The 26,582-nt window shown below is 39.6% G+C and overlaps 1 protein-coding gene across 1 annotated transcript in view; it reads right to left on the bottom strand.

Moving 5' to 3' along the window:
* The window catches only part of FBLN2 (fibulin 2), a 78,510-nt gene that overhangs the window by 30,931 nt on the left and 20,997 nt on the right, over positions 1-26,582 (bottom strand). The window contains exons 2-3 of the mRNA XM_009699010.1: positions 4,960-5,071; positions 735-864 (exon numbers count right to left, since the gene is read on the bottom strand). Coding sequence (XP_009697312.1) covers positions 735-864; positions 4,960-5,071 — 242 coding nt within the window. The remainder of the gene's footprint in view (positions 1-734; positions 865-4,959; positions 5,072-26,582) is intronic.

The following is a 26,582-nucleotide window of genomic DNA, read 5'->3' as shown; positions in this document are numbered from 1 at the left end:
CCTGCTGAGACAACAGAAGCTGCACTTAAGCTTAGATATAGCTATGTAAATTATTATGAGAGTGAAATGAATTCTGAAATGCACCCTTCTGGTAAAAACAAGACAAGCGAGCAAGCAAGATGCTGAATCTTCAAACTGGTTTAAATTGGTTTGGCTCCACTGATTCTCATAAAGCAAATCTCATTTATATAAGCTGAGGCTGTGGCTCGTAATTTGTGATTTGAACCATTCGTTAATGATCTGCCTTTATTTATGAATGAAAGCTTCTATCATCATCTAAAATGCTTGTTCCTCTCATCCATTGTTTTGTTTAACTGAGAAATGAGGCTGCAATTCAACACTGTAGCCAAGCAAACTGTTCAGTAATGGGTTTCGCGTTATACCTTCGATTAAGTTTTGCACTATCATTTTCTAAATTCTTCTATATCATAAATACAAAACCTAAAATGGTCTTTTCAGCCACTTCCAAAGTAAGGAAGCAAAAGTAACACAGCAAGCTAAATCTTAATAATAGAGAAGGAAATAATTCAAAACAACATTAGTGTGAAGTTTTAAAAGGGGCTGCATCATCAGGCAACTGAAACCTAAACACAGTGTAATTTCCCCACCACGTTCCTGCAACTTTTTGATTTTCTGTGCTCCATAATAATATATGAAGAAATTACTGCTAAATGCAGGAAATGAGGACACCTCATATTGGAAACAAAACCTGTAGAAGCATCAGAGCAACTTACCTTATATGATGATTCTCCACAGGGATCGCTTTCCTCTGGTCTGCATGTATCTCCTTCCTTCGCGGCAATCATGCCAGTCAGGCAGCTGTTCTCCTTTACGGTGGAGATGCAACACTGCTTCTGAGCAATTCTGCAAAGGATCATGGAAGTCAAGTGTTCACTGACATTGAGAAGACATGAGGATGGGATGCAGAAAACCCCAGACCTATTGGATTCACAATACATTCCACAGATTTGGTCTCTCTTTGACATGTGTGTCAATACTAGTACAATATAGATGGTGCCACTGACCTTTGCAGGATATATTTTTTCTCATTTCTAATAAATGCTCAAGAAGTCTTGTGTTTAGGTCACTGTCTCTCAAAGTCTGGTCACCGATATCCTTTATAGCTTATCTATATTTGTGCAACAGTCCCTTTTCCCTATGTTTTGCTTCTCAGAATTCTTCAGAAGGTTTCAGAAACAGAAAACAGACAGAAACCACCTTCCCTGGAAAGTGGGGAAACGTACCTGTACACACTTACTTCTTCACCAGCCAGAGGAGTAAAGCTTTGAATCAGACTTAAGGATAAGTGTCACATCACAAAACCCCTATAAACTCTCCTTTATAGTCCTGCAGATTGTAACCCAGAATTTAAGCTTCCCTCTAACTTCGGTTATCAAAAAGAAGGTTATGGGTGACTTGATCACTGTATATGAAGTACTTTGGGAACGTACATTTCCTATATATGACTCTTCAAATCAAACATTTTAACAAGATTCACTGACAGTTGAAATGAAACAGATTAAAACTCTAAATTACAAATTCCTAAATGCAATTTAATAGATGGTCATTGAAATAATAAAATACTCTTCGCTACTATTTTAGAGTCTACAGTGGATTTCCTCCCCACCTCTTCAAAGAGGTATGTACTTCTTTCATGCCTATACAAAAGGGCAGACAAAATCACATAGTCGCTTTGGCTTTACTCCATGACCCTGTCTCTCAATCCATGCAGCATGGAGACTAGCAGCACCCCAGGAGAGGTGTGTGTCTGGTCCCAGGACAGGGAAGGGCCCCTGTGATGGGGAAGGGTGAGGACTCAATGCTGCAGGCCACAAGATTTCTCCTGAAGGAGTTATGTTGAGTACCTGACTGTAGGTTTGATACAGGTGACACAGATAAACATGTTAAAACTCAAATGAAGTAGTCTGTTACAAGTAAGGGTAAATTTCTGTTCTGGACAGATTTGGTGGCATGAAGGAATTAAGCAAAGTTTTTCTTTTTCCAAGAATAACCTTGTTGTCTAACTATTTTTTGCTGATGCGTTGTCACAGGAGACACTGCCTTATGGGGTACTCTGGTAATGATGATGTGAGATTGATGCATTTTAACAGCCAGTGCCTCATAGCAAAGTAATTCTCCTGCAATAGAAATATTAGCAAGCAAACAAGTCAGATACCATTATTACTTCAATAAAATACAGTTATCCTAGGAAACAAAACATTTTCTTTTCTGAGAAGAATATATTTCCAATTCACAGCTTTCATCCTGATTCTTCAATTGAAAGAAAAAATAAAGGAAAGGGATGTCTCTTATTCCAGTAGAAACCAGCCAGTGACAGCCACTTGGCCACTTTCCCAATATCAGTGGCCTGTGTGTCAGCTTTTCATTAATATTTTTATGCTGGATAGCATAAGAGGTATAACCAGGAAGCAGTGGTTTGAGTTTGATTACAGGAAGGGGACTACCACCTCCATGTGCTTTGTTTTCAAGGAAGTTAGTTTTCTAATCCAGTATTAATTGCCAACTAGAGGAAGATAATTCTTTCAGCAATGAATGGTCATTACCCAAGTACATTCAAGTACCAGTAGTTTAACTATTATCACGTACATAAGACATCCAAACTTTCATTACAAAATTTTAAAAAAAACAAACTTAACTGACAATTGTTATAATTTGTAGAAATGACAAAAAGCTACTAGAAGCATTTTTATATGTGCAAAGTGTTTACCGTATTAAAACACTGAAATGTTTTAATAGATTCATGTTCTTCTGAAATGTGACATTTAGCTACAAGGAATTCCTTTCATGTAGGAAATACACAGTAGAAACAGCATTGTCTGGAGCACTGGAGTATCACTGGCCATTTTTTATTTTAGTATTTCGTTAAGTATCAGCACAGCTCAGTTTCAGCTACTCTATTACCAGAAAATGAATTAGGAACAAACAGTGTTAACCACATTCTCTTGTTTCTTTTTCACAAACCTACTCTTTGCAGACCAGACAAATGAATGGTTGGTTCAAAGAAGATTCAGAACATTTCTGCTTCAGGGACAGTTTATGAGTTAAGATCAGTGAAACGACGTCAATGTATTAAACGAATGTGAGTCTCTGATTGGTACACAGTGTCAGCAAAAAGCAGGATCCCTACTTGTACCGCTGATGTAAATGCCACCCAGATAAACATTGCTCTGTTATGATAAAACACATATCAATTATGAGATAAAAGCTGCTATACTGGATCAGATGAGATTTCATCTAGCCTAACATTCTATTTCTGACACAGCCAGTGGTACAAGCTCTGGGAGTATTTTTACATTTGGCTATCAATTGACTATCTAAGGATTTCCTGTAACTTGCTTTATTTTAAGTTCATTCATCTAGTTACTACACATGACCTCTTTTAGGTAGTCCCAGTTCTTATCCTGCAGGTAGTGTTGGTAGTCACTAAAGAGAGATAGGCCAAGTTGGTACACAAACGTCCAGAGACACCCAGATACATCAACAAGTAGCTTTAACATTTAAGTTTTTGCCACTTCAAAACCCCAAAATGGCATCTGGAAACAACAAACACCTCAATCTGCAACTTCCATATAAACAATCTACAGCCTCAACTATCCTGGCAGAACAGTAATTAATTTTTACAATTAGTATCTGTCTTCTACCTTTGAAAATCTTTAGGTACTGAGTCAAGTTAGCAGCAGACTCTTGGGAGCTTGCATTACTTGCAGGCATTCTGGCACACAAAACCATGCACTTGAGGTTTGGATATGTGCATGGTGACCAGCTCTGCACACTGGCACATCTCCCAATGGGAGCAGTACGTTTTTGTCTATGCTTTCAAGCTTCTGAGGCCATGGATTTGAATACTTTTGTACATGAAATGTTTTCTTTACACAGAATATTTACAGGTGGCTTTTTTTCAATCTAAAAAAGGGACACAATCGAAATTCTGAAAGAAAACAACTGAACTCCTGATCTCTTATTCTTTCAAATCCCGATAGATTCACAGGGACTGAAACATTTTGGATCTGGCTTTTTCATCCAAACTCAGCCTCAGATGTGCAGGTGCAACTCATTAATGTACTGGAGTTGCACCTACTTAGGCCAAGGCTGGAATTTTTTAATCTGTCTTTACTTCATAGACAGTTGGTATGTGTCAGTTATGTCATGCCAGATCCCAGTGGGGGGGGATTTTAATCTCCCAGTAGCTTCAGAAACGTGCAATGATACTAACTTTGATAAAACTGATTATGCCAAACTTTTTTAACGCTAAAAATGTTGGGAGCACTCTTAGAGAAATCCATCTGGCTTAAGTTACACTGGTCTCCGATAACTTTGCCTTCATCCCTCCCTAAGGTCTGTTTCAGACTAGGGGGAGGAGAGAGAGATGGGATGAATTGCAGCTTGTGTAATATGTTGTCCATGTTACTCTGCACCCATTCTTCTTTTCTTGCCATGCAGTTTGAGTCTGGCATCCTCACTCAGACCAGATGCTACTGATACCAGCAGTATCATCAAGGCATACGGTCCCCCCTCCAGCTGAACACAGGCATCAGAACCAGCAGCCATTCATATTGGGCAATAAACACATCATTTAATGATATGGATAATCATTGCATTTAGCACTTGCTAAATGGAAGACAAACTCTGCCCTTCTATTTATCTGCAACTCCACAGATGTGCATAAAACTGGGAAACAAAAATTTGTGCTCTGCTCACGTGAGAGAGAAAATGAAACTTTAAAAGGCTTTATTTTTTTAGATTCAATTTTGGGGAAAGCGAGGGGAAAATCCTTCTTTCTAATTTGCCATGACATATTGCCAGTCTACCAATAATTTATACAATGAATGAAACGGTTCCCAGTCTCCTGGACATCACACAAATTATACAACCATTTGATTTTTTTCTAACAGGCTGCTCTCTATGTTAATCTAAAATGCTTGGTTTTGCCTTACGTACCTGCAAATATCACCATCCATTCCACTTACAGGGATTTCAGTGCATTCCCCATTATCTATAGCCCACTGTTGTCCAGCTCCACAGCAGCTCTCAATCAATTCCTTTGTGGAACCTGTATAAAACATACACCCAAAATTTTTTGTATGGAATGGATTAGTTTTAGCTCTGTTTTCTTAATTGAGAAGATCTTTAAAATAACAATAGTTCAGCTTTTTCTTCTTTTTTTTTTTCTTTCCACATTTCATTTGTTTCTATGCAAAAAAAGAAAGAGGCAACTGATACCTGCAGTATAATCAATCATCAGATAATGTCTTTCATGGAGGAACACAAGAAGCAAATTGAAGTTTTAAATACAATAAAATACATAACTGGTTTGAAGACAACTCCACCTTTGATATCTCTGAACAAAAAAAACCCTGAAAAATCATGCTTGGTCACTTAATCCAAGCTAATTTAATCAAGTCATTATGCTGTTGTAACAGTGCCTTCGCTACCACTAGCTGGGTTAGCATGAAGGTGTCCAAGTGAAGTTCACAACAAATGAAACACAGTACACAACGTGTACACAAGCTTGGCATATGGCACATACAAGCCTCAGTAGTTCTCTTACACCAAACTGTAAACACGAAGTTTCACTGATGAGTAACAATAAACAAAGACATTCCTTGTCACAGTCCTTTAAAGTTCTTAGTATTTAGCAAGGGTGCTTTAGTAGGTTGGACATATGTAGCATTGAGAAATTGTTTCCGTAAGACAGATTAAGAAATTTCACTCCTCAGAATTACCTAAAGTACATACACCTAGAGTGCCCTATGGCTGAATTTGAGGGTTCAGCTGGTTTAAAACCATAATGAAAAGGGTTTGAGAAACCTAACTCTGACACTGCTAATGAGCTCACGTAAAACATTGGCACTAAGATGTGGTAAAAGAGATGGACGTGTAGAATGTTGCACTAGTTTTTACATTTTTCCTTGTGGATTTCCACTCAAGATGTAAATTTTCAGGTTACAGTGAAATATAACTTAAACTAGTCGATTTGCAACATACTGCATACCTACTGCATAGAACATACTTAGGTCACATCAGACTGGGCAGAAAGACTATTTTTTGAAGTTCGTACAGAAGTTTACTTCGTAATGGGAGATTTGCCATGCTACTGGGGTGCAAACACCAAACAAACACTAACATAAGCTGACTAAACTGATACTGGAGTGCAAGGAGCCTGCTCCGTGGCAGCAGCTGGCAAGTGCTGTGCGGTGTCATTAGGAAGACTTCTCCTGCCACTGCTCACGCACAAAGCACATGGTCCCCTTCTTACCAGGTAACGAGTCCGCAGCAGGAGTTATCTGCTTTGGCAACAGTACACAGATATCAGGTAAGAAAATGATTAAGAGATGCCTTTTAGAGAGACATGAGGTGCATTACAAATGCTTGGGCGCTATGATTTCACAGTATGGATAGGCATGTCAATACACATGATAAAGATGGTATATCAGACCACAGGGCTCTGCTTTCTGCACAAAGAGTCAATGGCCCTGTGCTGATGAGTTGGAGCAGCACCTGCTCTCTCCATTGACTCATCAGAAGTGCTCCAATTCCTTTTAAAGCCATTTATATGGATATAGGGAACATTTGGTGCATTTTACTCACACTTCCAGGCCAGTGTCTGGCATGGTTTGGTGTTACCATTAAGAGGAAACAAGACAAAATCAGCCCAAAGTTGAGTTGTAGGAGATGTGTGGGTGCAACGGACGTGGGGTAGCTCCACATCTGAGTACTCCTTGACCAACACCCAGCATTGCACACTGCAGAACAATGTGTTTTCAAGAACCATCAGCCAGTTTTTAGATAAATCCCTCCTGAATCAGTTCTGCTTACAGCAGGAGGGGGGGACCTCTTTCTCTACAAGGATTTTAGGAAAAATGCCAATGCTGCACAATAGCACTGCTGAAGGTGCAGCACTCTCCTGTCAAGAATGGGCAATGAAGCTAAACATTTGGAAGCCAGCCTCTGCTGGCTGGACTTGCCCTGCACAATTTTGAGCTGTCAAGGAATTGCATTCAGGCTGATAGGAGGGACTCTGTAGTCATCGCATTTGAACTGAGAACCCTCTCCTCCTGCATGTTAACAGCAATGTTAGATGGAAGCTTCTCCAATAGGCGAGATTTGATGAAAAAGTTAACAGAATCCTTTCTTTTGTCTGCATTTTGTATATGGTAACAAGTCAAATAATTTTTCTTTGCAAAATTCTAACACTTAACTATAAGTGAGACATTTTAAGAAATGGCTACAACTCAAAACATCTGGGTATCCATGCTGCACAATTCAGAAGAAACAGAGACAGCTTACATTACCGGCACATTTCGGCTGTCATGTATTTACAGCAGTTATTCTACGTTTCAAACAATAGTAGAAAAACTTTATATAGTGTCTTGTAGAGCTAAGTAGTCATTAAATATCAAGGGTAAGAAGTTTAAGTGAAGTGTAGTGTTATCTTCAGTGTTAAAAAATACTGGCACTTACATAAATAATACAAACCTCCTCAGCAGAAGACTATTCCTTTATATTTGTTACAGTTAATTTAGGAGATAGTATTACATTTTGGAAACTGGAAAGTTCTCATCACCAGCATGGCTTGCTTTATAAAAACCAACTAGAAAAATTAAACACACACAAAATACAGTGCCTGCAATGATGAAATGTCTGCTTATGAGAAAACAACTTTAAGAAACTGTATCTAACAGGAGGGGAAAAAAAAGGAGGGGAAAGAATACATGTCCCATTAGTGACCAAGTACTCACAGGAGAAAGATTACCAAATTCCACTTCCGTGTTCTTTGATCCCCCATAGGGTTCCTTTCACGTGGTCTATAGCAGTGCCTTAGCAAACTCTAGTTTGATTTGGCTAAGCAATGTTGACCACTCCAGTAGCCAAATAAAACACAACTTTTAAATTACATTTTTCAGTGAAAAGACAAAATAGTCTGTGGAAAACTACCTTCTTTATCACTAACTCGGACAGATGGGTGAGCGGAGGAGACAACAGCAAGCCACAAGACCTGGCACCTCGCAGCTGCAGCCATGTGTGCCCAAACCAGCAGCCACCTTGTGGCCTGGATCATCAGCCCCTGCACCACCGGCCACTCGACTGCCCTTCTGCCCCAGCCCATCTGCATTTTTTTTAGTGCATCAATCAACATTAACTCCAAAAAAGTAGTAACAGCTTTGACAGTTGACACTGGGAGGGAGAGTTGGGCTTCCAGGACAATATCCACCCTTTTTGTGCCCATGAACTCCAGTTGTGCTGGAGGTTACATTAGGTTTGTAACCATCAGGTTACAAAGAGAAGGGGAGAGGTGTTATGACAAATGAATGCTGCAGAAAAATCACGTGCACAGTGAGGACTGCAGATGAGATCACAGCACAGAGATCTCTACCCTAAGTCCTTATTTATATGTTAAAAACAAAAGGAGCAAGCGGGGAAAGAGGGTGCATTTCACACTTCTGTAAATTTTACTTTTAAGGCTTCAGGGAGAGACAACCCAAAACAGACTTGAAGTCATTGCACCCTCACCCTGTGCAGCCCAGCTTTAGAGGGGTTTTTATGATCAAAGCCATTTCTATGCTCCCACATTGCCACATTCATGCTTGCACACAAGGGCACATAGCACCGTAACTAACTGCAACTGGACTTCAGTCTATGCAATGCTTTCATTTTATGCTGCATATTAACAACGGTAGAAATGTACTTGAGTCTTGAAAGCTGTATTGCATGTAAGAGTTGCTATATGACATGAGAGGGATGATATATGCAGTTAGACTAGGCAGGAGATATACCTAGTACCAGATAATTATGAAACATTGCTATAAAACAGTTTTTAAACACAGTTTTAATTCAGTCCCTTCATGGAAACTCCATTCCTTTTACCAAGTGTTGAAACACATCTGTTGCTACAGTATTGCTAGGTTTAAAACATAAGAATACAGCAGAATTTACTAATCTATATTGCAGTAATGTACATGATTTCTAATTCAAATAAAAATGAATTACTCATTTCTCACTAAAGATTCAATATCAGATTGCTGTACTGAAGTACTGTACTATTAAGCAGTCATATTTCCAAAACATATTGCCTTTTGTTATGATCTTATGAATAATTAAAGCTAGAATGCAGTTACAATAAAATTAACAAACTATTGCCTTTTAGCTCAATCAGGAATTACAAAAACTGAGTAATTCATAATAGGACTCACAGTTATTAGCATGGATTTATGATATTTTGATTATACATTAACAAGAACAAATACACATATGCTGGATGGAGACTTTAAGCTATACGTATAACAGACTTTGAAATACTTAAACATTCAAAGAGAGCTTTGTTTATATGGGGCTCTCATATTAGCAGATTTAGAAATAGATTTGCATCTGCTCATGGAAAACAAAGTAATTTAATTTGAGAACACCATAATCCTGAATATTTGCTATATTGTGTGCATCTTTGATACTTCCCAGAGTCATTTAACAGGACACCTGTTAGCAGATAATTCGCCATTTATTAATTTCTTCACTAGGGAATAAAAAAAGTAATTTATTTCAGGCCGTACTATAAAACAGCATCATGTTTCCTCACTTGTTTTCAGTTTAGTAACTTATCTCCTACAATTATCACTCTACATCACTCTGAAGATAGGAACTAAAGTACATTTTGGCTGAATCTCAAAAGCTTGTGTATTGTCTTTTAGAAACATTTAGAATTCATTTCAAATATTTAGAGAAATATTTTCACCCCAGAGAATTTTAACTTATCCTGAACTGTGCGTTAAAATGTCATGTTGTCTCAATGACTGGCCCAAACCTGCCTAGTGGTGGGATAGCCTCCCACTGACTCGAGGTCATGTCAAGGTTTTCCACAGCCACATGATATCCAGGCAGCTTTTACATGCTGCTAGCCAGGAATTTCATCTTTCAGCTAGAAAAATCTGGTATGGGAGGGGTGTGTGTGTATTTTAAAAAGTTTAGCTGAAGCTCAAACATTACACTGAGGAAAACACACAGTTAAACGCACTAAATTATTTCCACCCACTCACACAGTGAACCATAAGTTTGTTAGAATAGCAAAGGAGACAAAAGGGATTTTCAAAAACCCTCCTCACCTTTTTTCCCCACCAGCGCTCACCAATTACGTTTCGAGAGTGATAAAACATCAACCAGCTCTATGACTGGTCAAGAAGGGATAGAGTATTTCCGTTTCTTGCCAGAGCGTTTTTGACACTAAAGTTTCACTGATTCCAGCTTCACCTGAATTTCCACTAAGAACATTTAAGTGGTTTAACACCTCTGACTTCATTGCTTACCTCCATTCTCACTTTAGTTTTGCAGCTCTGCAGAACAGTTGCATCGATTGACTAACTTCTATTGTACAAATATCCATTCTTTAGGTAAATGCATTGACTCACTAACTGAGCCATTAGGTATGTTTTAGTCACCATTCTCCTGTTCTAAACGTTTCTTTTGTCTAAGCAGAACACAGACAGAAAACCTTAAGGCTTCAGCACTTCCTCACAAGATGCAAGAAGTGAGCATTGACCTGTCACACTAACCAATCCATCCAAGCCTGGCACCTAGGAGTGGCAAATGATGGGTTAAATCTTGGCTATTAACTTTAACAGTGTTGAGATTTCATTCAGTTAAAATAAACAATTATTTTCCTTTCTACTAAACTTATTACAGAAGTCATGATGCACTAAAGAGTCTTAGATAGTAATTTTTATCTACAGAGAGACCCACGTAGGCAGACATACTGCAGGGGCTTGGATATAACCATTTGATCCAAGATATAGGTGAAGTTCAAAACTGATATTATTCCCAAGTAAGATTACCTATTAGCAAAGTCAGTGCACCCTGTTCCAGATGAAGCGTGAATCACTGGGAAGATTAGCATTTCAGGGCAGTGTGATTTTGTCAACCCCAGGCAGCTACATCTCTTCACTGCTGGCTTTAATTTAAGCTGCATTTAATTAACTGCTGGATCAGCACTCACATGTGAAAGAGGCAATGTTCACACCTCCATAACTCAGCTGAGCTCTTGTTCTTATGATGAAGCAGGCTATTCAGTTCCTATACCTGAGGAAAATAATTTCTCTTCCCCAAAACCGTAGTAATTACTCTTTGGGGTGAGGGAACTAAAAACCAACAAACACCACAGGATCTTGCAAGGAAATGAGTTTGTACACTAAGATTAATTTTTATGTGGAACCTTCTAGAAATAAGACACTCCATTAAGACACATCTTCATTTTGAGGATCTCATTGCTCATCCACACAGGAAGCTGACAGCCATGACTTTCAAGCTACAACATAATTTCAGAAAAAGCAACTGCACAAACTGCCAAAGTCCTGAGCCAAAATAAATCAGCCACCCTACAGATCTCGGTGGAACGGCCTTGCAGCCCAGCATCACCTGCATGAAGACAGCAGCAGACTGCAACACATCGGGTTAACAAACTGGCCTCTGAGAGAAGTTAATGAGTCTCCCCAGCAACATCCGTGGCCAATTATGATTTCCCATGTAGCAAAGCAGGAAGGCTGACTCCTGAGCTACAGGAGTACACTCGCACCTTTTCACACTTTAAAAGAAAGCTGTTATTTGGTGTAAAAGCCGATCCAGTGGGATAAGTTGCTGCAACCACCCTCACCCACCAGAAATGAGAGGAGAAAGAACAGAACAGGAGCAGTTTCCATTGCCTTTGCATGAGCACACATGGTCAAGGAAGGGATCAAAGCAGAGTGCTCCTTTTCCTGTCTAGTCAGTGCTCGTGACTTGTTTCCCACTTCCTTATAAAAAAACCAAAAAGCACCTTGAAAATACATTTATAGTTTTATATATGTCTATCTTTCCTTTTAAAGGAAGGGGTATCTAGACCTGCAATGCACCCAGCACATACATTTCACAAGAACTGTTTGCCCACGCTGGAGGAAAAGGTATTGTATTTCCTTATCAAATACCTGCCTGAGAACATAAAACCATATATTTTGGCAAATAATGAAGAAGAACTTCACAGAACAACAATTAACTTGATAGAGTTCTTCAAATACTGAAAAATACCTGTTTCCAGTGGGATCTCTCCATCATCTAAAGTTTTAATAAATAAAAAAAATGTACTGTAGCTTTACCCCTTAATAGGTTGTCATTTCTTATCTTATCAACAGTCTGAGAGGCTTTATTAAATTCCCTCATTGAATTTCACCACTTGGTCGTGCAGTGTAACATGTTCTTAACTTGATTTATCTGAGATGGCTAGGAAGACATTTTAATGAGTAAATGTAAAGAGGAGAAGAACATTTATCTTGGCAAAGATAGGGGAGGCGAGAATGACAACACAGCCCCAAAGCCAGCTGCTTTCACTTGAAACTGAACTATCACTTACGTCATTAGGACTGGTTAAGCTTTCTTCAGGACCTGTTCCCAGACAAATTAGTGTATGGTTTATTCTGTGCAGGTTACTGCAGGCTCCTCAAAGTGCCTCGGTGTTCAGGAGCATATTTGACTCCAAATCCTCCTGAAATGAGAGTAGTGCTCAAATGTTTCCATGATCAAATCCTCAGTTAGCTCATTGCTGGGGAAGGGGCTTTAACCCACGTGCACTCTATTAGACTTTTAGGCTCCTCTCACTGGAAATAACAAAAGAGCAGATTACAGGAGAAATATAGTCTGAGCTGAGAGCTCAACACACATCTAACAGCTCCAGTCCAGTACCTAATCCTTCTTTCCTCTTTTCCATCACCCTCTTCCATTCCTACTGGACTCAATTCGCCATGCCATCACCACAGTAACGTGAGGTCCATCACACTTGCAGCAACCTGCCTTCATTTTAAACTTCATACAGCTAAGCATTTTTCTACGCTCTCCTGCTTCCTCTGAAGTCATCTGTATCTCTTTAGAAATCCATCCCACCATTCATCCGGGACAAGTTCCTGTTATATTGCCTTCACTCCTTGGGAGGCATCTGCTTTCCATTTCAACCTGAAAATGCTCTGTTTCCTACATTATTCTTTTTTCATAAATTCCTTATGGTGGCTTGCTTGGCAAAGTATAAAGAGTTGTGTCTGCCCAAAGGCACAATGAAAAACTGGATAAAACAAACTGAATGTTCTCATTTTACTATGCGCTGTACAATAAAGACATACATCAACATAGCCTCAGCCAGGATTGTTTGGCAGATTTTGTTCAAAGTGTGAATGAATAGCAACCTTATATTCCCTCTGGCTTTAGTTCTGGATAATCCTCGTAAGTCAAAACTTGTATTACCTGTGCCAGAGGTCAGATAATTTAGACTATGTTTGGTCTTTAACATTTCCATGACAGCACCTTTTATTAGCTCCAGGTTGAAAGAAGGGAGGACAGGGGGAACAACTAAATAAATTCTTTAACCCTTTTCACCAACTAAAAACCCAAGCATTAAAAATCTGGCTCATTTGTATCTATCCTTTTGTCACTGAGTTTAAAGTGAAACAGTTCATACACAATCATCTTTCTATTTTCTACAGTAATAACTCAAAGTAGGCATAATGTTTCTTCAGCATAGTCTTGTCTGTATTTTCCCCCTCAACTTTCATTCCCAAGATATTGCACAGAGTATATTTATGCTGTCTATTAACTTTCAAAAGAGATGGGGCTTTAGAAAGCCTGGTTCTGATTATCCTTGTAATTCCTGTCTAAAGAATTTTATCTTGGGGGAGAGCATGCTCTTTGCATGCTTCTTTTTGTGGCTAGGTAGGCTCCTTTCTTCAAAGCCAGCATTTCCACCAGCCCTGTTTAATTTTAAAGCTAAAATTACGAGGCATAGTGTTTATCAGGGGATCTAGTCAGGGACTGCCTGTCAGAGCACTTGGGAAATTTAAGCAGGATCACTGAATCTGCTGCAACTCAAGCATTTACTAACACAGCATGTTCTTAGCCAGTTACAAACTGAGCTGAGGTCACAATGGTAATTAAATTACAGAAATATTAATATTTTTTAAAAGAAGTAAACAAAGAGGCAAATGGATGTGTATATAAGGCCTTAATTTAGCTTATGTGCTCCCTCTATTTCATTCATTAGTTTCACTATGTAACTCTTCAAACCCACAGACTGCAGCAGTAGCGACAGCCATCTATCAAGACATGTTGCTGCTTTAAATTTTAAGAGTGTAGCGGTGAAAAAGGCCTTTGTTTTGGACTGGGAACGTTGACCAAGGACAAGCCAAGCTATTGTGCTATTTTGGAGTTCAATTGCTTAACAAAGCTAGACACACCTTAATCATGCAACCCATATACATACAGAATTTGATCTCATACCAATAACAGTAGAAATTGTACTTTTGTTTAAAGTCACAAAGGAGGATTGTATATTTGTATCTGAATAGTATCTTCTTCACTGGGGCACAGATTACAGGTTTAGACTGCACACACGTTGGCAGAGATAACACTTGAGAGGAAACTGGTTATGAATATTCCTATGAAGCTAACCCCAAAGCTCACTCATCTTTCAGGTTGCAGTTGTGAGCTTTTATGGATTTAAGTTTTACTTTGGTAACTGAAAAAAAATCCCAAGCAGATGACCGGTGCTTGATCTGCTTCCATCAGTCCAACCGCATGCAGCACAGACTAAAAATATGCACCCTTAGCTGCACTCTAGGAAAGCGCATCCAGAAATTTTCACAGAAAAACTCTTGAATCATTCTGGGGAAAGAAAAGGCCAGGATTTTCCTTCTCTTCATGACCAATTCATGCAAAGTAGAAAAACAGTAAAATTCATCAGAGAAGTTATTCACTGTGAATTGAATGCTCATCTCTATTCAGAACATTACTGAAACAAACGGAAAATTTACTCACTGACTCATCCCCAGCTGCTGGTGTCAGCTTGTTTTCTCTGCTACATTTCTCAACACAACTTTCAAAGTAATTTAATACAGTATGTTAACAGAAGCAGCGGCCCTAGCCAAACAGTCTTGCGCACCTTGGAAACGTAAGAAAAAATAAGATTACACAATAGCATCAGTGACCCACAGCACACCTCAGGAGCCTGACGTTCCTCATGAAGTATGTGCCCTCCAGCTCTGTTCAGACAGGGCTGAGGACTGTTGGCCAAAAAATTTTGCACATCAGAGGAAGGAAACCTCTGAGTTTCATTGAGTTTCTAATTAGTGCATAGGGATGTTTAAACTGAACAGAAAAGCTGTTGCAGGGCTCCAGCTCTCCTTATTTGGGTATCCTACTGTAATCTTTGCTAGTCTTTGTCGGGTTTATAATCATAAATTACATTGCTTATTTATTTTAGGATGTTCTGAAGAGCTCTCTCATTTCCTTTGGCTTTTCTTTATGAAGTTCTGCAATCAGTGTTTGTGCAAGAATTTCAGCAATAATGATTACGGCCCAGGGCATTTCCTGGCTTAATGACAGCCTGGAAGAGTCTATGTTAAATTCTCCAGGAAGCACCCACTACCAGAGCAGTTATTGTGAAGGAAATCCAGTGGGATACTTCAGTCAACAGGAACAAAACAAACTTCCTTTTACCTCTCACAAATGTAGGAGAAAATATTAATTTGAAATGGGCTGATAATGATGTTTAGAATGTTTCAGGGGAATTTAGCAGCTACAAGCAGGAAGCACAGCAGGAAATTTCTCTTCTGCCATGCAGAATGCATCAGAACCACAGCTGTTCGGAAACAAAGTTTTTCAATTTCTTAAAAAACTAATGATTTGGGGTGGAGATTAGGAGTAAGTTTGATACTGTTACTGTGGTTTCACACAGCAGGTATTGGGTGACTCAGTTTGCTCATTTCCACTTCAGACTTTAACCTCCAGCCCAAACTATCTGGTCTCCCATGGTGCAGCTCAGCGTAACCCCACTAGAGCCTTTGGCCACAATATACCAAGAAAAATACAGTGACATGAAGTGTTTAATTCCTTAAGTCCTCCCTGTCAAAAATCCACACCACTCAGATCACACACAAAATTCACACATTTTGTTTCAACTCCATGTTCCTAATTAAAAGTAGCAAGTCATGCTTGTATATGTTCATCAAGTTTAATGATACTAATGTATAATTACAAGCACTGTACTGAAATCACCTTCAAATAAGGCAACTGTTTTCAAATTATTGTAAACTATAGCAGAAGTGGATGTTTTCACCTAAAGCTAGGGTTCGAACCAGTGCTCAAGGAAGCCTACAGGCCCTGTCTGCTCCTTTACTAAAAATTAAAACACAAAGCCCTTAAATATGTAGAATAACTATGAACACGTTCATATTTAAGCAGGTCCTTAGCATTGATGAAACTTAGGCATGTGCTGAAGTTCTTTGCTGACTCAAGTCCTGTATGAGGCGCGGTAAGATCAAGTATGACAGTGCTTCCTACAGGGAACATTCAACAAATAACATCTGTCTCCTACAAAGTATGAAATAATCATAAGGATGTTGTGAATAGATTAGCATTTCATTAACTGACAGCTTGTATCTGTCTCTACAGAAACTATTTCTTCAGTGATCTCAGCATTTTATGCTTTTTGTAAGCTGCAGAGATAGTCACAATAATTTTCCTTCTGAAGCTCTTATGTATACACTTGAAACAAGCACAAACACGACTGGAAAGACAGAGTTGTGGTCCAGCTTAGCCATGCACTCCATACAGAGCTAGAAAGAAGATTTCTCTTTCCAATCCTGACCAGTCGGAGGAGGAGGACTCTGTGTCACAGCAGCACTGGGGCAGGCTTCACCACTCCACATGCAGCACCTGAAACAGGCGCAAGTTAAAGCTCAACTGGAATTCCATCTCCTGCAAAGGACTCTGGCTACACTTCCTACTTGGAAACTACAGACTGCAGCCAATTTAAAAGGAATTTACATTCCTGAACATATTTTACTTTGGAACCAGAGATGAAGAGAGAGAAAAGGGACTGACTTGTGAAAAGCTCCAACTCTATGATTTAAATGTGTTTTGGAGCATCTGGAATAAGGCGGCAAATTCTAATGAAGGGTGGAGGAGTCTCTTCATCTCTCCCACAAAGGCTCATTACAGTTACTTACTGCAGGAGATATCTGAAACAGAGTAAAAGCAAGTATTAAAAGAGGCAGAACTTTACATACCACTTCATCAATACATTTCCAAAACCAGGCTTTATTATTTGTATGTAAATAAGTAAAGAGTTCACTGCTCATTTTCTTTCTTTTTCAATAGTCAACCATGAACTGGGAAAGCAATGTCCATTCTCACACAGCACCTGTTCAGGCTGAGGAAACAGAAGGTAGATAAGGGAGGAGATGATGGAGAACAGAAGTAACTGAAAAACAGAGCAGGGAAGTGGTTTTAGTGCTCCATGTAAAGATCAAATTATAATTGAATGATCAAAGTATGGTTCAAATTTGAAATATCTTGTACAGGTTTCCAGTTCAAGTCAGCCTAGTAATAGCTAGTGATAGGTGTACAGTCTTAGTTCTGTACTGGAAGCTCTTAATAATAAGATCCATACAAAGCACTTTGTGGTGATAGAAACCTCTTGGGGGAGCACATAAGAAAGGAACTAAGTGTCTACATACTTAAAGTCAGAAAATTCTGGACACAGTCGCAAAAAGCAAATAACTTCCCGAGTCATCGCCCACAAAGTAGGGATCCAATTGGTTGAAACAACAGGCTCTTGGTGGCTGAGAGGTTTTGAAGCACCACATATACAAGTACAATGTACAGGCACACATAGACAAGTACAATGCTTAGGAAGGCCAAGGTCCTTTACATGGTTCTCAGAGTTCTAGTTGTTAGCTTCACAAACTGTGCTCCATTAGCCGAGTTAGCCAATAGGTTCAAATGGGACGGTGTTTGTTTATAGTCTTAGGCTACAAAACGTTGATGCAGAGTCAAGCTTTTTAGTGTTTGCATGTGTTTAAAATAAAAGTTTTTCTCTCAGTGCTCCTGAGCTCTCAGTGGCCTATTAATTTCTAAGGAAAATGAGCACAATCCTTGCATCTTCATTGGGAAGGGATCTGCCCATTTTTTCTGGGGAACAGAAAAATACATTCACTGCCCAATAAAGCATAAATTTTATCTTCATACAGACCTGCTTGCATGCTGAAGAGCTACAAACACAAGCACATTTCTGGTAACTACTGACACATCATTAAAAGCATTGTTTACATAGTCTGCATTCTAGAGGTGGCTTCACAGTCTGAACTCTGTCTGAAGTGTGTGGTTACCACCTCAACCGTGTTTCAGTAATCCAGCTGCATTTCCACCCTTGAAATCAAATGGATATATTTATATCATGCACAGAGACCAAAATCACGAGGCAGATTTTTTTTCAGTGCTTTTTTCTTCCTGTGTCAGCACACCTCATGAAAAACAAATTCTTTAAATAAGGTCAGAGAGCACTGAGAAGAGGAGTGAAAGACTCCCTCCCTCTTGGTTTTCCCAATAGATCCAGGCCAAGAGAAGAAATATATTAGTGCTATCTGTGCACATCGGTTGTACTACTTATAAACACTGACATCATTCTGTAAAAGGGACTGTAATGTTGATTTTTAATTCTGTAGCTCATTTAATCTAGTTTATTTTGTTATTTATCTACAGAAAGGTAAATCAGCACAAAATAGGTATTTTATAAACTAAGCCATAGAAGCAGGACTCTATGCATAATATTTGGTCTCTCTAGCGATTTTAAAATTTTGACTTCTCACTGAGATCTAATTTGTTTTTATTTGGATTTGCCAATTACATCTTTCCATGCTGTATCAGAAATCTCAAAGAGATGTGAAATGGATCCTTAAGAGCAAAATACAACACTAGGGAGCATCCACAGGCAACCCACAGATATCAGTAAAGCACCAGTGGCACCCCCTCCTTTTCTTCCCCTCATTTCCCTCATCAAACGCAATTTCTTCCTGTTAACCTCCAAAAAAGCCTCTCTTCCCGAGAAAGGCCTCTGACGAACCAAGTAGTACATCCCGCACATCCCAGATGGGATCTTGGAGGCAGGAAAGAAGGCATGTTCCTGTGGGAAGGACCCTCCTTACCTCCACCAGGCTCCGGATCACATTTAAACTGACTAACTCATAACCTCAATACCTGGCTAACTCATGCAAGGGGAAATCCTCTCTCTTACAGTGCTAAAACTCAAATGTTTTAAGACTTCAGAGATGAAACTTGACGTAATGCAGACATGAACTCCAGAATAACATGCTTTCTGATGACACCTATGAGATGAGAGCTTCTGCGCTTAGCATAAGCTGCATTTCTACAAGGTCCAGAAGTTGCTATGCCGCTTTCCACCCTGCATTGCCCCCATCACTGATAAATTGATCTAGACCTAAGTGGGAGTAAGAAAGGGAGCAATGTGCAGGACAATGCAGAACGATACAGCATGTTCTTGGCAGTGGCCAGGCACCAGTCAGATCCCTCCCCCAGTAAGAAATGAATCTTTCTTAATCAAGGGAGAGGTTCAACTTTGAACTTGCTGCTTCTTCCAATCAACAAACACCCTTTGTTAAGCATCAGCTGTTTCCTAATCACCGCAAGACATCAGCTTTCACATAGGACAAGGGTCATGCAGGGCTGAGAGGTGAAGAATTGTTCCCCTCTACCATACGGTTGGAAATATGGGGTCAAAATCTGATTTCTGGTGTGTATTTGCCACTCTGTATAAACCTGCAATGAAAAGGAAGAGGGGTGGAGGGAAGATGGGTTATATATGCCAGAGTATCAGCACATTATCTTCACGGTGTCTGCAAACCAAAACGAAAGCCAGAAATTCTTATCACATCAGATAAGAAAGTCCTTATACAAATTTGAAGAAAAATGTACCTCTTTCCAATACAAGACTGCTCTGGAAGGCCACTGACCCAACTAGCCCAAGCTGCAGGTATCTAAGATATATTTTGATTTGAAGGATTTTCCAGTCCTTTCCACAGATGAGATAGAAAGCTTTCTGAGGCCTAACACTGTCCCTATGGCTCTGACTTCAGTACAAGGGCATGGGAGAAGGTTTTTCTGTAATGGCAGCACAACTAAAGGTAAAAGCTGCCATGCCAGGGGGAGCTCCAAAGCTGCTGGGAGAAGTACCCACTCTGAGCTCTGCTCCCTTCAGCAAGGGTTGGGACCACCAACAGAGTTTACTGGCAAGGCTGCTCTTAGGGAGGAGTTGTTTGTTTTTAAATTCAAGTTAAATGCACTGCAACTGCATTATAATGAAAGATTGGCTATCTGGCAAAAGACAATATAAAACCTCTTGGGATCACAAGCTTTCTAGGCAATTTGTTACAAAAACTTTCACAAAAAATATGAATATTCAGCTTTCAGTAGCAGGAAAGTTCCATCCACATGTTTCAGGTTAGGACCACTCTCTTTAAACTTCTTGTCTCACTCAAATTACACCAGGCAAAGGCAGTGCTGTGACCATGAACTGAGTCTGCTGCTTGTGTGGCACTGTACCATATTGGTAAAAGCATCAGTAACCCAGCTACCAGGGCAGACAGAAGTAACTGTAGCAGTGGTAGCCCCCTACAACACTAAGCAATGTTATCTGTGTCCAGCTGGCTTCTTGTAGCTCTTACCCTGGAAGGTTTCTGTGTTTCACTACTGTTTTTTGTCTCTGAGTCCCTTAGTCTTTTCCCTTTGCACACATTACACCTATTTTTCTTGGCCCTTTTTCCTTATCTCCCCCCAAATGCCATCTCTTTTCCCACATCTTTTTGGAAACTCTCCAACAGAAAAAAACAATCCCTTTCCCTCTGTGTCAGGACACAAAACAACCACTCAGCAAGCCCACAATTACTGATGTTACATTTACCGGCCACCACACTGCTCATACGGTCTACGTGTTTCCCCATGCCCTTTATCAGTCTTAAACCTTTTTGCACATTTGCTCACTGATTCAGCAAAGCTTCTGATTTCAGTCAGGACTCCTAGTGCTCAGTGTATTCAAAGTGCTTTTAAAAGTGCTGTTAGCCCTGAGCTCATATTCAGCAGGTATTAAGAGGTGTGAGGAGAGCCGTTATACTGTTGGCAGCCCCAGCACATACTGTGTCTGCACTGCACCACCCCACCGCACAATTCCTGTTTGCAACCACCTCACGCCAATGGATGAAATCAAAGTAATATGATACTTGCATTGAATTCATACAATTGGAAAAGATTTTATTCCTGTGCAGCGGTTCACTGACTTTTGTATGACTTTTAATCTCATGTCAGTCATGAACTGACTAGCACTATAACTGAATGAATAATATTTCAAGAACTTGAGAGAACATGGAAACCTAAGTTAACAGTTTCATGAATTCATAACGATACTAAAATGACTTAAATTTACGGTATATGAAGTATAAAGCAAAACTGCCTGGCATAGCCTAACAATTTGTTATTGAAGGCTAATTACTTTTCCACACTATCATCTGTTAAAGTAATGATTAGCACAACTCTTGAAAGTGCACTTGATTTGTGGATTAAAGTTATTTAGTGAGGAAGTAACACTGAATACTGAAAAGAGTGAAAAGAAGCCTTCTAAATACGATTTTGCTTTCCACATTCTCATCCTCTCTACAAATTTTCCCATATTATAGTTGCTTAATTGCCTAGGAGTGGGGAAACTCTTTCGCCACTTCCAGCTTTCCAAGGCTTTATGTCAATTTACATCTATGACACAAAAAAGTTTAAAGACATCAATTGTTGCTGAGAACCAGTGATAGAAAAGTTATTTTACAAACATCTGTGCAGTGGGGTTGGCACATAAAACACAACTGCAAATGAGGAAATACATTTAAACACAGAAGGTTACATTAGTTCCCACGAGTCAACATCTGGCTTCAAACAAAATCAGCCCATGACCAGCAAGAGCCCAAATTGCCTAGTTCTCTGCCAGCAACATTTAGATCCAACTCGAACAGAAACAGTACCAACAGGTAAGACTTCCTAAATGCTATTTCCATGGAATAGTTCCAAAACACTTCATATGTTTAAGAAGTCAATTAAATTTGATATGTTTGCTTGACATCCAGTGATATTTGCTAAAAAGAAAGACTCAACATTTTCAACTGTTGATTTCATATTTTCACAATCCATTCCAGTATAAGGAAACAAGTTACAAGCTGAACTTAGGAACTATGTACCCAGCACTATCCATTACCAACTCTGTTGGAAGAATGCAAGTTATCTGAAATTTTGCAAAGATATACCTACAATCTACAATTATTGGTTATAACTACAATCACAGCTCCACAACTGGTCAGCCTCTCACAATTTTTCCCTATTGCAATGTGTCCACTTTTTTAGCAACTGTTTTATTACTTTAAATTCTGAGGACGGACTGACCTGAGACTAATTAGAATGACTTCAAGCTGAGCATACTTTCCCTTCAATACGGCCATAAATTTGAATCCCAGCAGTCTAACTCCCAGTAATCTCTCTTTATGGCTATCTTGAAAATCATCTCAATGCCTTAAGAACTTTTTTGGCTGCTAGCATGAAGTATCGTTCCCATCTATAAAGTTATGTACAGCATGGCTGAGGTCATCCTCATTTCATACCGTTCTCTTGCTCAGATGACTTTTTCCTTCTTTTGTCACCTCAGATAAATAAGTGGGTCCATCACAAATCACCTTTACAGAACAATTCTTTTTTAAGTAGAACCCAAGCTAGCATGCAATTTTTATATATTTTTAACCATTTTACCAAGGTACTCTTCCCTTAATTTTTCACTTACTGGAGCTGGTGCAATACAAATCCCTCTCCTAATCCTTCTTACCTCATAAACAAAAATATTATGTAATTTTTTATGTTCTATGAAAACACAGACATGCATTTTCTTTTTGTAACTGGCAGGATTTGAGGTAACTAGGGTACAGGGATAATGACAAAAGATAAAAATGCAGTGGGGCTAACATCCCCTGGGCTCCTGACAACAGCAGGGAGGGACAGATTCCTCCAGACAACAAAGCAAAACATTTATATTGAATTCCTGCTCCACGTCACTCTCTCAAGCGAAGGTTGCCAATTCTCGTGCCAAAAGCCTTTGCAGGTGCCAAGTCACATCAGCTGCTGAGCCAAAGGGAGGGAGGGCTGCAGGCATGGCTGCTGCACGGGAGGTGCCAGCAAATTCCCTCAAGCTGGATGGATGGACCGGCACACCCAGGTCCTGGGATGACCCTCCAGCAGTGAATAGGAGCCCTGTGTGCTGCTTCCATGGGCCAGGACTGCCACTGCTGATGCCTGGTTGCAGTCCCAGGGCTGCAGGGGACTCTAGGGCCACTGGCTGGCTCTGCTCTAGAGCAGCCCACCTTCTCCCTTCATCTGGGGAAGGAGCCAACAGATCACTCTCTCTAGGCTAAACTTATCCTTTGCAAGCAAGCCTCAGCTCTGCTGACACTGAGGAGTTCACGCAAACAGTGTGCATTGTTCACTTGATTTACTACAACTGTGTAATGCATTCCCACCTACCCCCAGGAGACTTGGCTCAACTAGCTCCAGCTCACAGGTATGGGCATTATGGTGGTTATAAGTTACTTCCACATAGTTACAAGTTTATTTCAGCAGACAAAAAAAAAAAAAACAACCAAACAACAAAAAACCAAAGACAAAAGAAAAAGAAGAAAAAAAAAAGAGGCCAGCCATATGTCCTATTAGATCCAGAGGATCATACTTTCTACAGCTTAAGATGACATTGTGAAAAATGAATACCTGCCTTGTGTCATTGTACATCGCTTTTGAATGACATTCCCAAGGACTACATTTGTAAATAAGTCATAACTGGAGTAAACTGAAGGACAGAGGTCAAAAAAAGCTATGCCCTGGCAAGAAGCCAACAAAAAGTAAGAACTACAGGTACTACTAAGTTTCTTTCTGACTTCCTTAAAAATAGGTATGGATATTCACCAAAAGTCTCCCACACTTTATTTACTACTCTGTGTTTCTTTAAAAATATCTGAGAATTTGCAGTGCCAAATATACCCATGTCTGTAAAAACAGAGATGAAGATGCAACTACTTACCTATTTCTATCACGCTGACATAATACTCCTTTGTTTTATTTTTCTTTTTTTCCATAGGATTTCACAAACTACAAATGATGGAAGTGGACTTTTAACCTGTAGGGACTGGTGCTGCTCATTATAACACAGTACCCAAAGGTAAGTCATTTTGTGTGCATTAATTGTTCATGGAAAGACCAGCCTTAAACTGTAATGACAGCTGAATAGAAGTGCTGCATGTATCTTCAGTCACCCTAATCTCTACTCTGCAAGCCTTATGGCAGCTTCATGCCCTGTGTGATGCAAAGCTCTTTGCTTTGCCAGACTGCAAGAAGACAGAGTTTAGTTTTTCTTTTTCTTTCCTGACTGAAGAGCCTGGGTGAATGGCCTTACATTTGACCATGCTAAGGTGCAAGCAATCCACATAGCCATGTGCAGACCACCCTGTTACTCCATCACTCCCTCAGCCTACATGTTATCTACAGGCTTCATCGGCAGTAACTTTCAATTTTAAATTTCTGATTAGAAAAGCAAAAGAAAAACCCTAAATGCTGTTATGGGACCCCACTGTAATAGCATGCAGACTCTCCTCAGCTCTTTTGGCTTTTTCACTTTCATTCCTCATGTCAAAAAGAAATGCCCTACAGAACTGCACATTACATGTCTCTATAACAATTTCCAATCTCATACATTTTTTAAGTTGTTAGTCAGACTTCCAGTTGAAGTTGCCAGAAAGATAGCGATACTAAAGACGCCAAGCTCCTGGAATTGCTTTGAGGCTGGCTGGCTGGCCCAGGCGGGGAGCGGCAGCCTGACTGCAGTGCCCCAGAGAGGACCAGCTTAATGCCAGGCAGGATCTCACTGCAGACACGCAAAAATCCTCTCTGGAGGATTTTTTGAAATATCTGTCCTCCAGAGTCTCAGCTTGCACAATCAGTATTTAGGACAACTAACACCATATTTAAGTGCAAAATAGGCTTTGATCTTTTTAAAATTGACAGATCCACACCTTCTCATGTAGACACACTTTTTTGTTCAATTTAGAGACTGGAAGAGGAAAACCAGCTTTGCTACACTTTGAAATCTCCTCCCCCAGAGCAGTTTCCAAGCTCTGAAGAAATGAATGGTTGAACTAAACTGGTTTGGCCAGAACCGAGATGATACTCTCTGGATCTGCAGCAGAACCTGCAAGTGCCCAACACCGATTTACTGCTCGGTGAGGTCAGGCACCGGGCGCCCAGGTGCTGAAGTCACCCCTTGCAATTCAGTTCAGTTCCCTCCCTTCCTGTCAGAAAACTTCAGCTGCACAGATGAACTGTTTCAGCAGCATTAAGTTAAATCACAGTTAGTTCATTAGTTAACTAAAACTTTTTATTTTCCACACAAACACACTATGTTGCTCATCCTCTGTTTCAGTTGCAGAAAACCTTATCACGTAGGAAATATCCCTATCTGCCTTGAACCTCCCAAAACCAGATATTACAATGTCACAAGCCATCCTCTCCTCTCTTCCCAATGGTAGGATTTTGTATAAAACCTCTCTCAGCATGGAAGAAGCCCACAGCAGAGTCACCTCTGCACATCAGTGGAGCCAACCCTGCATAAACCCTTCTTTACCTGCGCACAGTTGCAGTGCAGCCACAAAATTGTTGTGTCACTTAGCAAAGCAGCACCATATTTACTTCTTTCATATTTCTCTCAACACACCTTCAAGTGTTCTTTTTGATTGTGATACGGTGACATTTCACTGGTGATGCTGGAGGACCAGGCAGATTCGCACTGCACTGGAGCTCTGCTGTGCAAGAGGCTTTCTTGGAACACAGACTCTGCTGCGCAAGTCATAAGTACAGGTCCAGTGATGAACAAGTTCAAAATCATTACGATAAATGTAACTCACTCAAAAATAAAGATATTCTTAAGTTTTCTTTAATGACTGTTTCTGTAAATGGCAAAGGCAATAACAAAAATAAAATACAGATATTCATAGAGTTGGGATTCATTTAGGAGTTCATTCTGGCTGTATCAATTCCATCGAGTATCAAATATACAGTAAAAGACATATCTCTAAATTAAAAGAGAAAGTTTCTTATTTTTCTTTTAGCTAATGAGGGTACTTAAAATCAAGCTCCATTAAAACCCACAGAAACTACCACAACAGGCTGCTACCTATCCAAGAGATAACAATTTCCATTTGTAAAATCGCAGCCCTGAAGTGACAACCTAAAGTTTTAGAGTGACAGAGAAACCTGCTTATCTGCTCGTAAAAAGACAATTCAAAAAAAAATTTCTCATTCTGTTGAACCAAATGACTAGCAACCAGATAGTTATTAAATGCTACTAAATAAATCTTTGCAAGTCTCAGACTCTTAATTTCTTGATTCTATGTGTAATAAATACCAAGAGCTTGAGGTAATACAATACGCAAGAGGACTGAATCATTTTTTGGCCATACAAAGAGGAGATAATTTAAAAACTTTACATAATCTTAACAGACTGACAGCTGATGTAACCATCTCAAATGACAGATATATCTAAAGAACCATATGAAGCATGGCACTATGCCAAAACTACTCTCTCTATCATAATTCATTCAGTGAAAGCTATTGTCAATGTGTGACTTTTAATACTAGAACCT

Source organism: Cariama cristata, unplaced genomic scaffold (assembly GCF_000690535.1).
Source record: "Cariama cristata isolate BGI_N322 unplaced genomic scaffold, ASM69053v1 scaffold43964, whole genome shotgun sequence".
In the NCBI taxonomy this organism is placed as follows: Eukaryota; Metazoa; Chordata; class Aves; order Cariamiformes; family Cariamidae; genus Cariama; species Cariama cristata.
The sequence above is the reverse complement of the archived record's forward strand: the minus strand, read 5'-3'. Positions and strand labels throughout refer to the sequence as shown.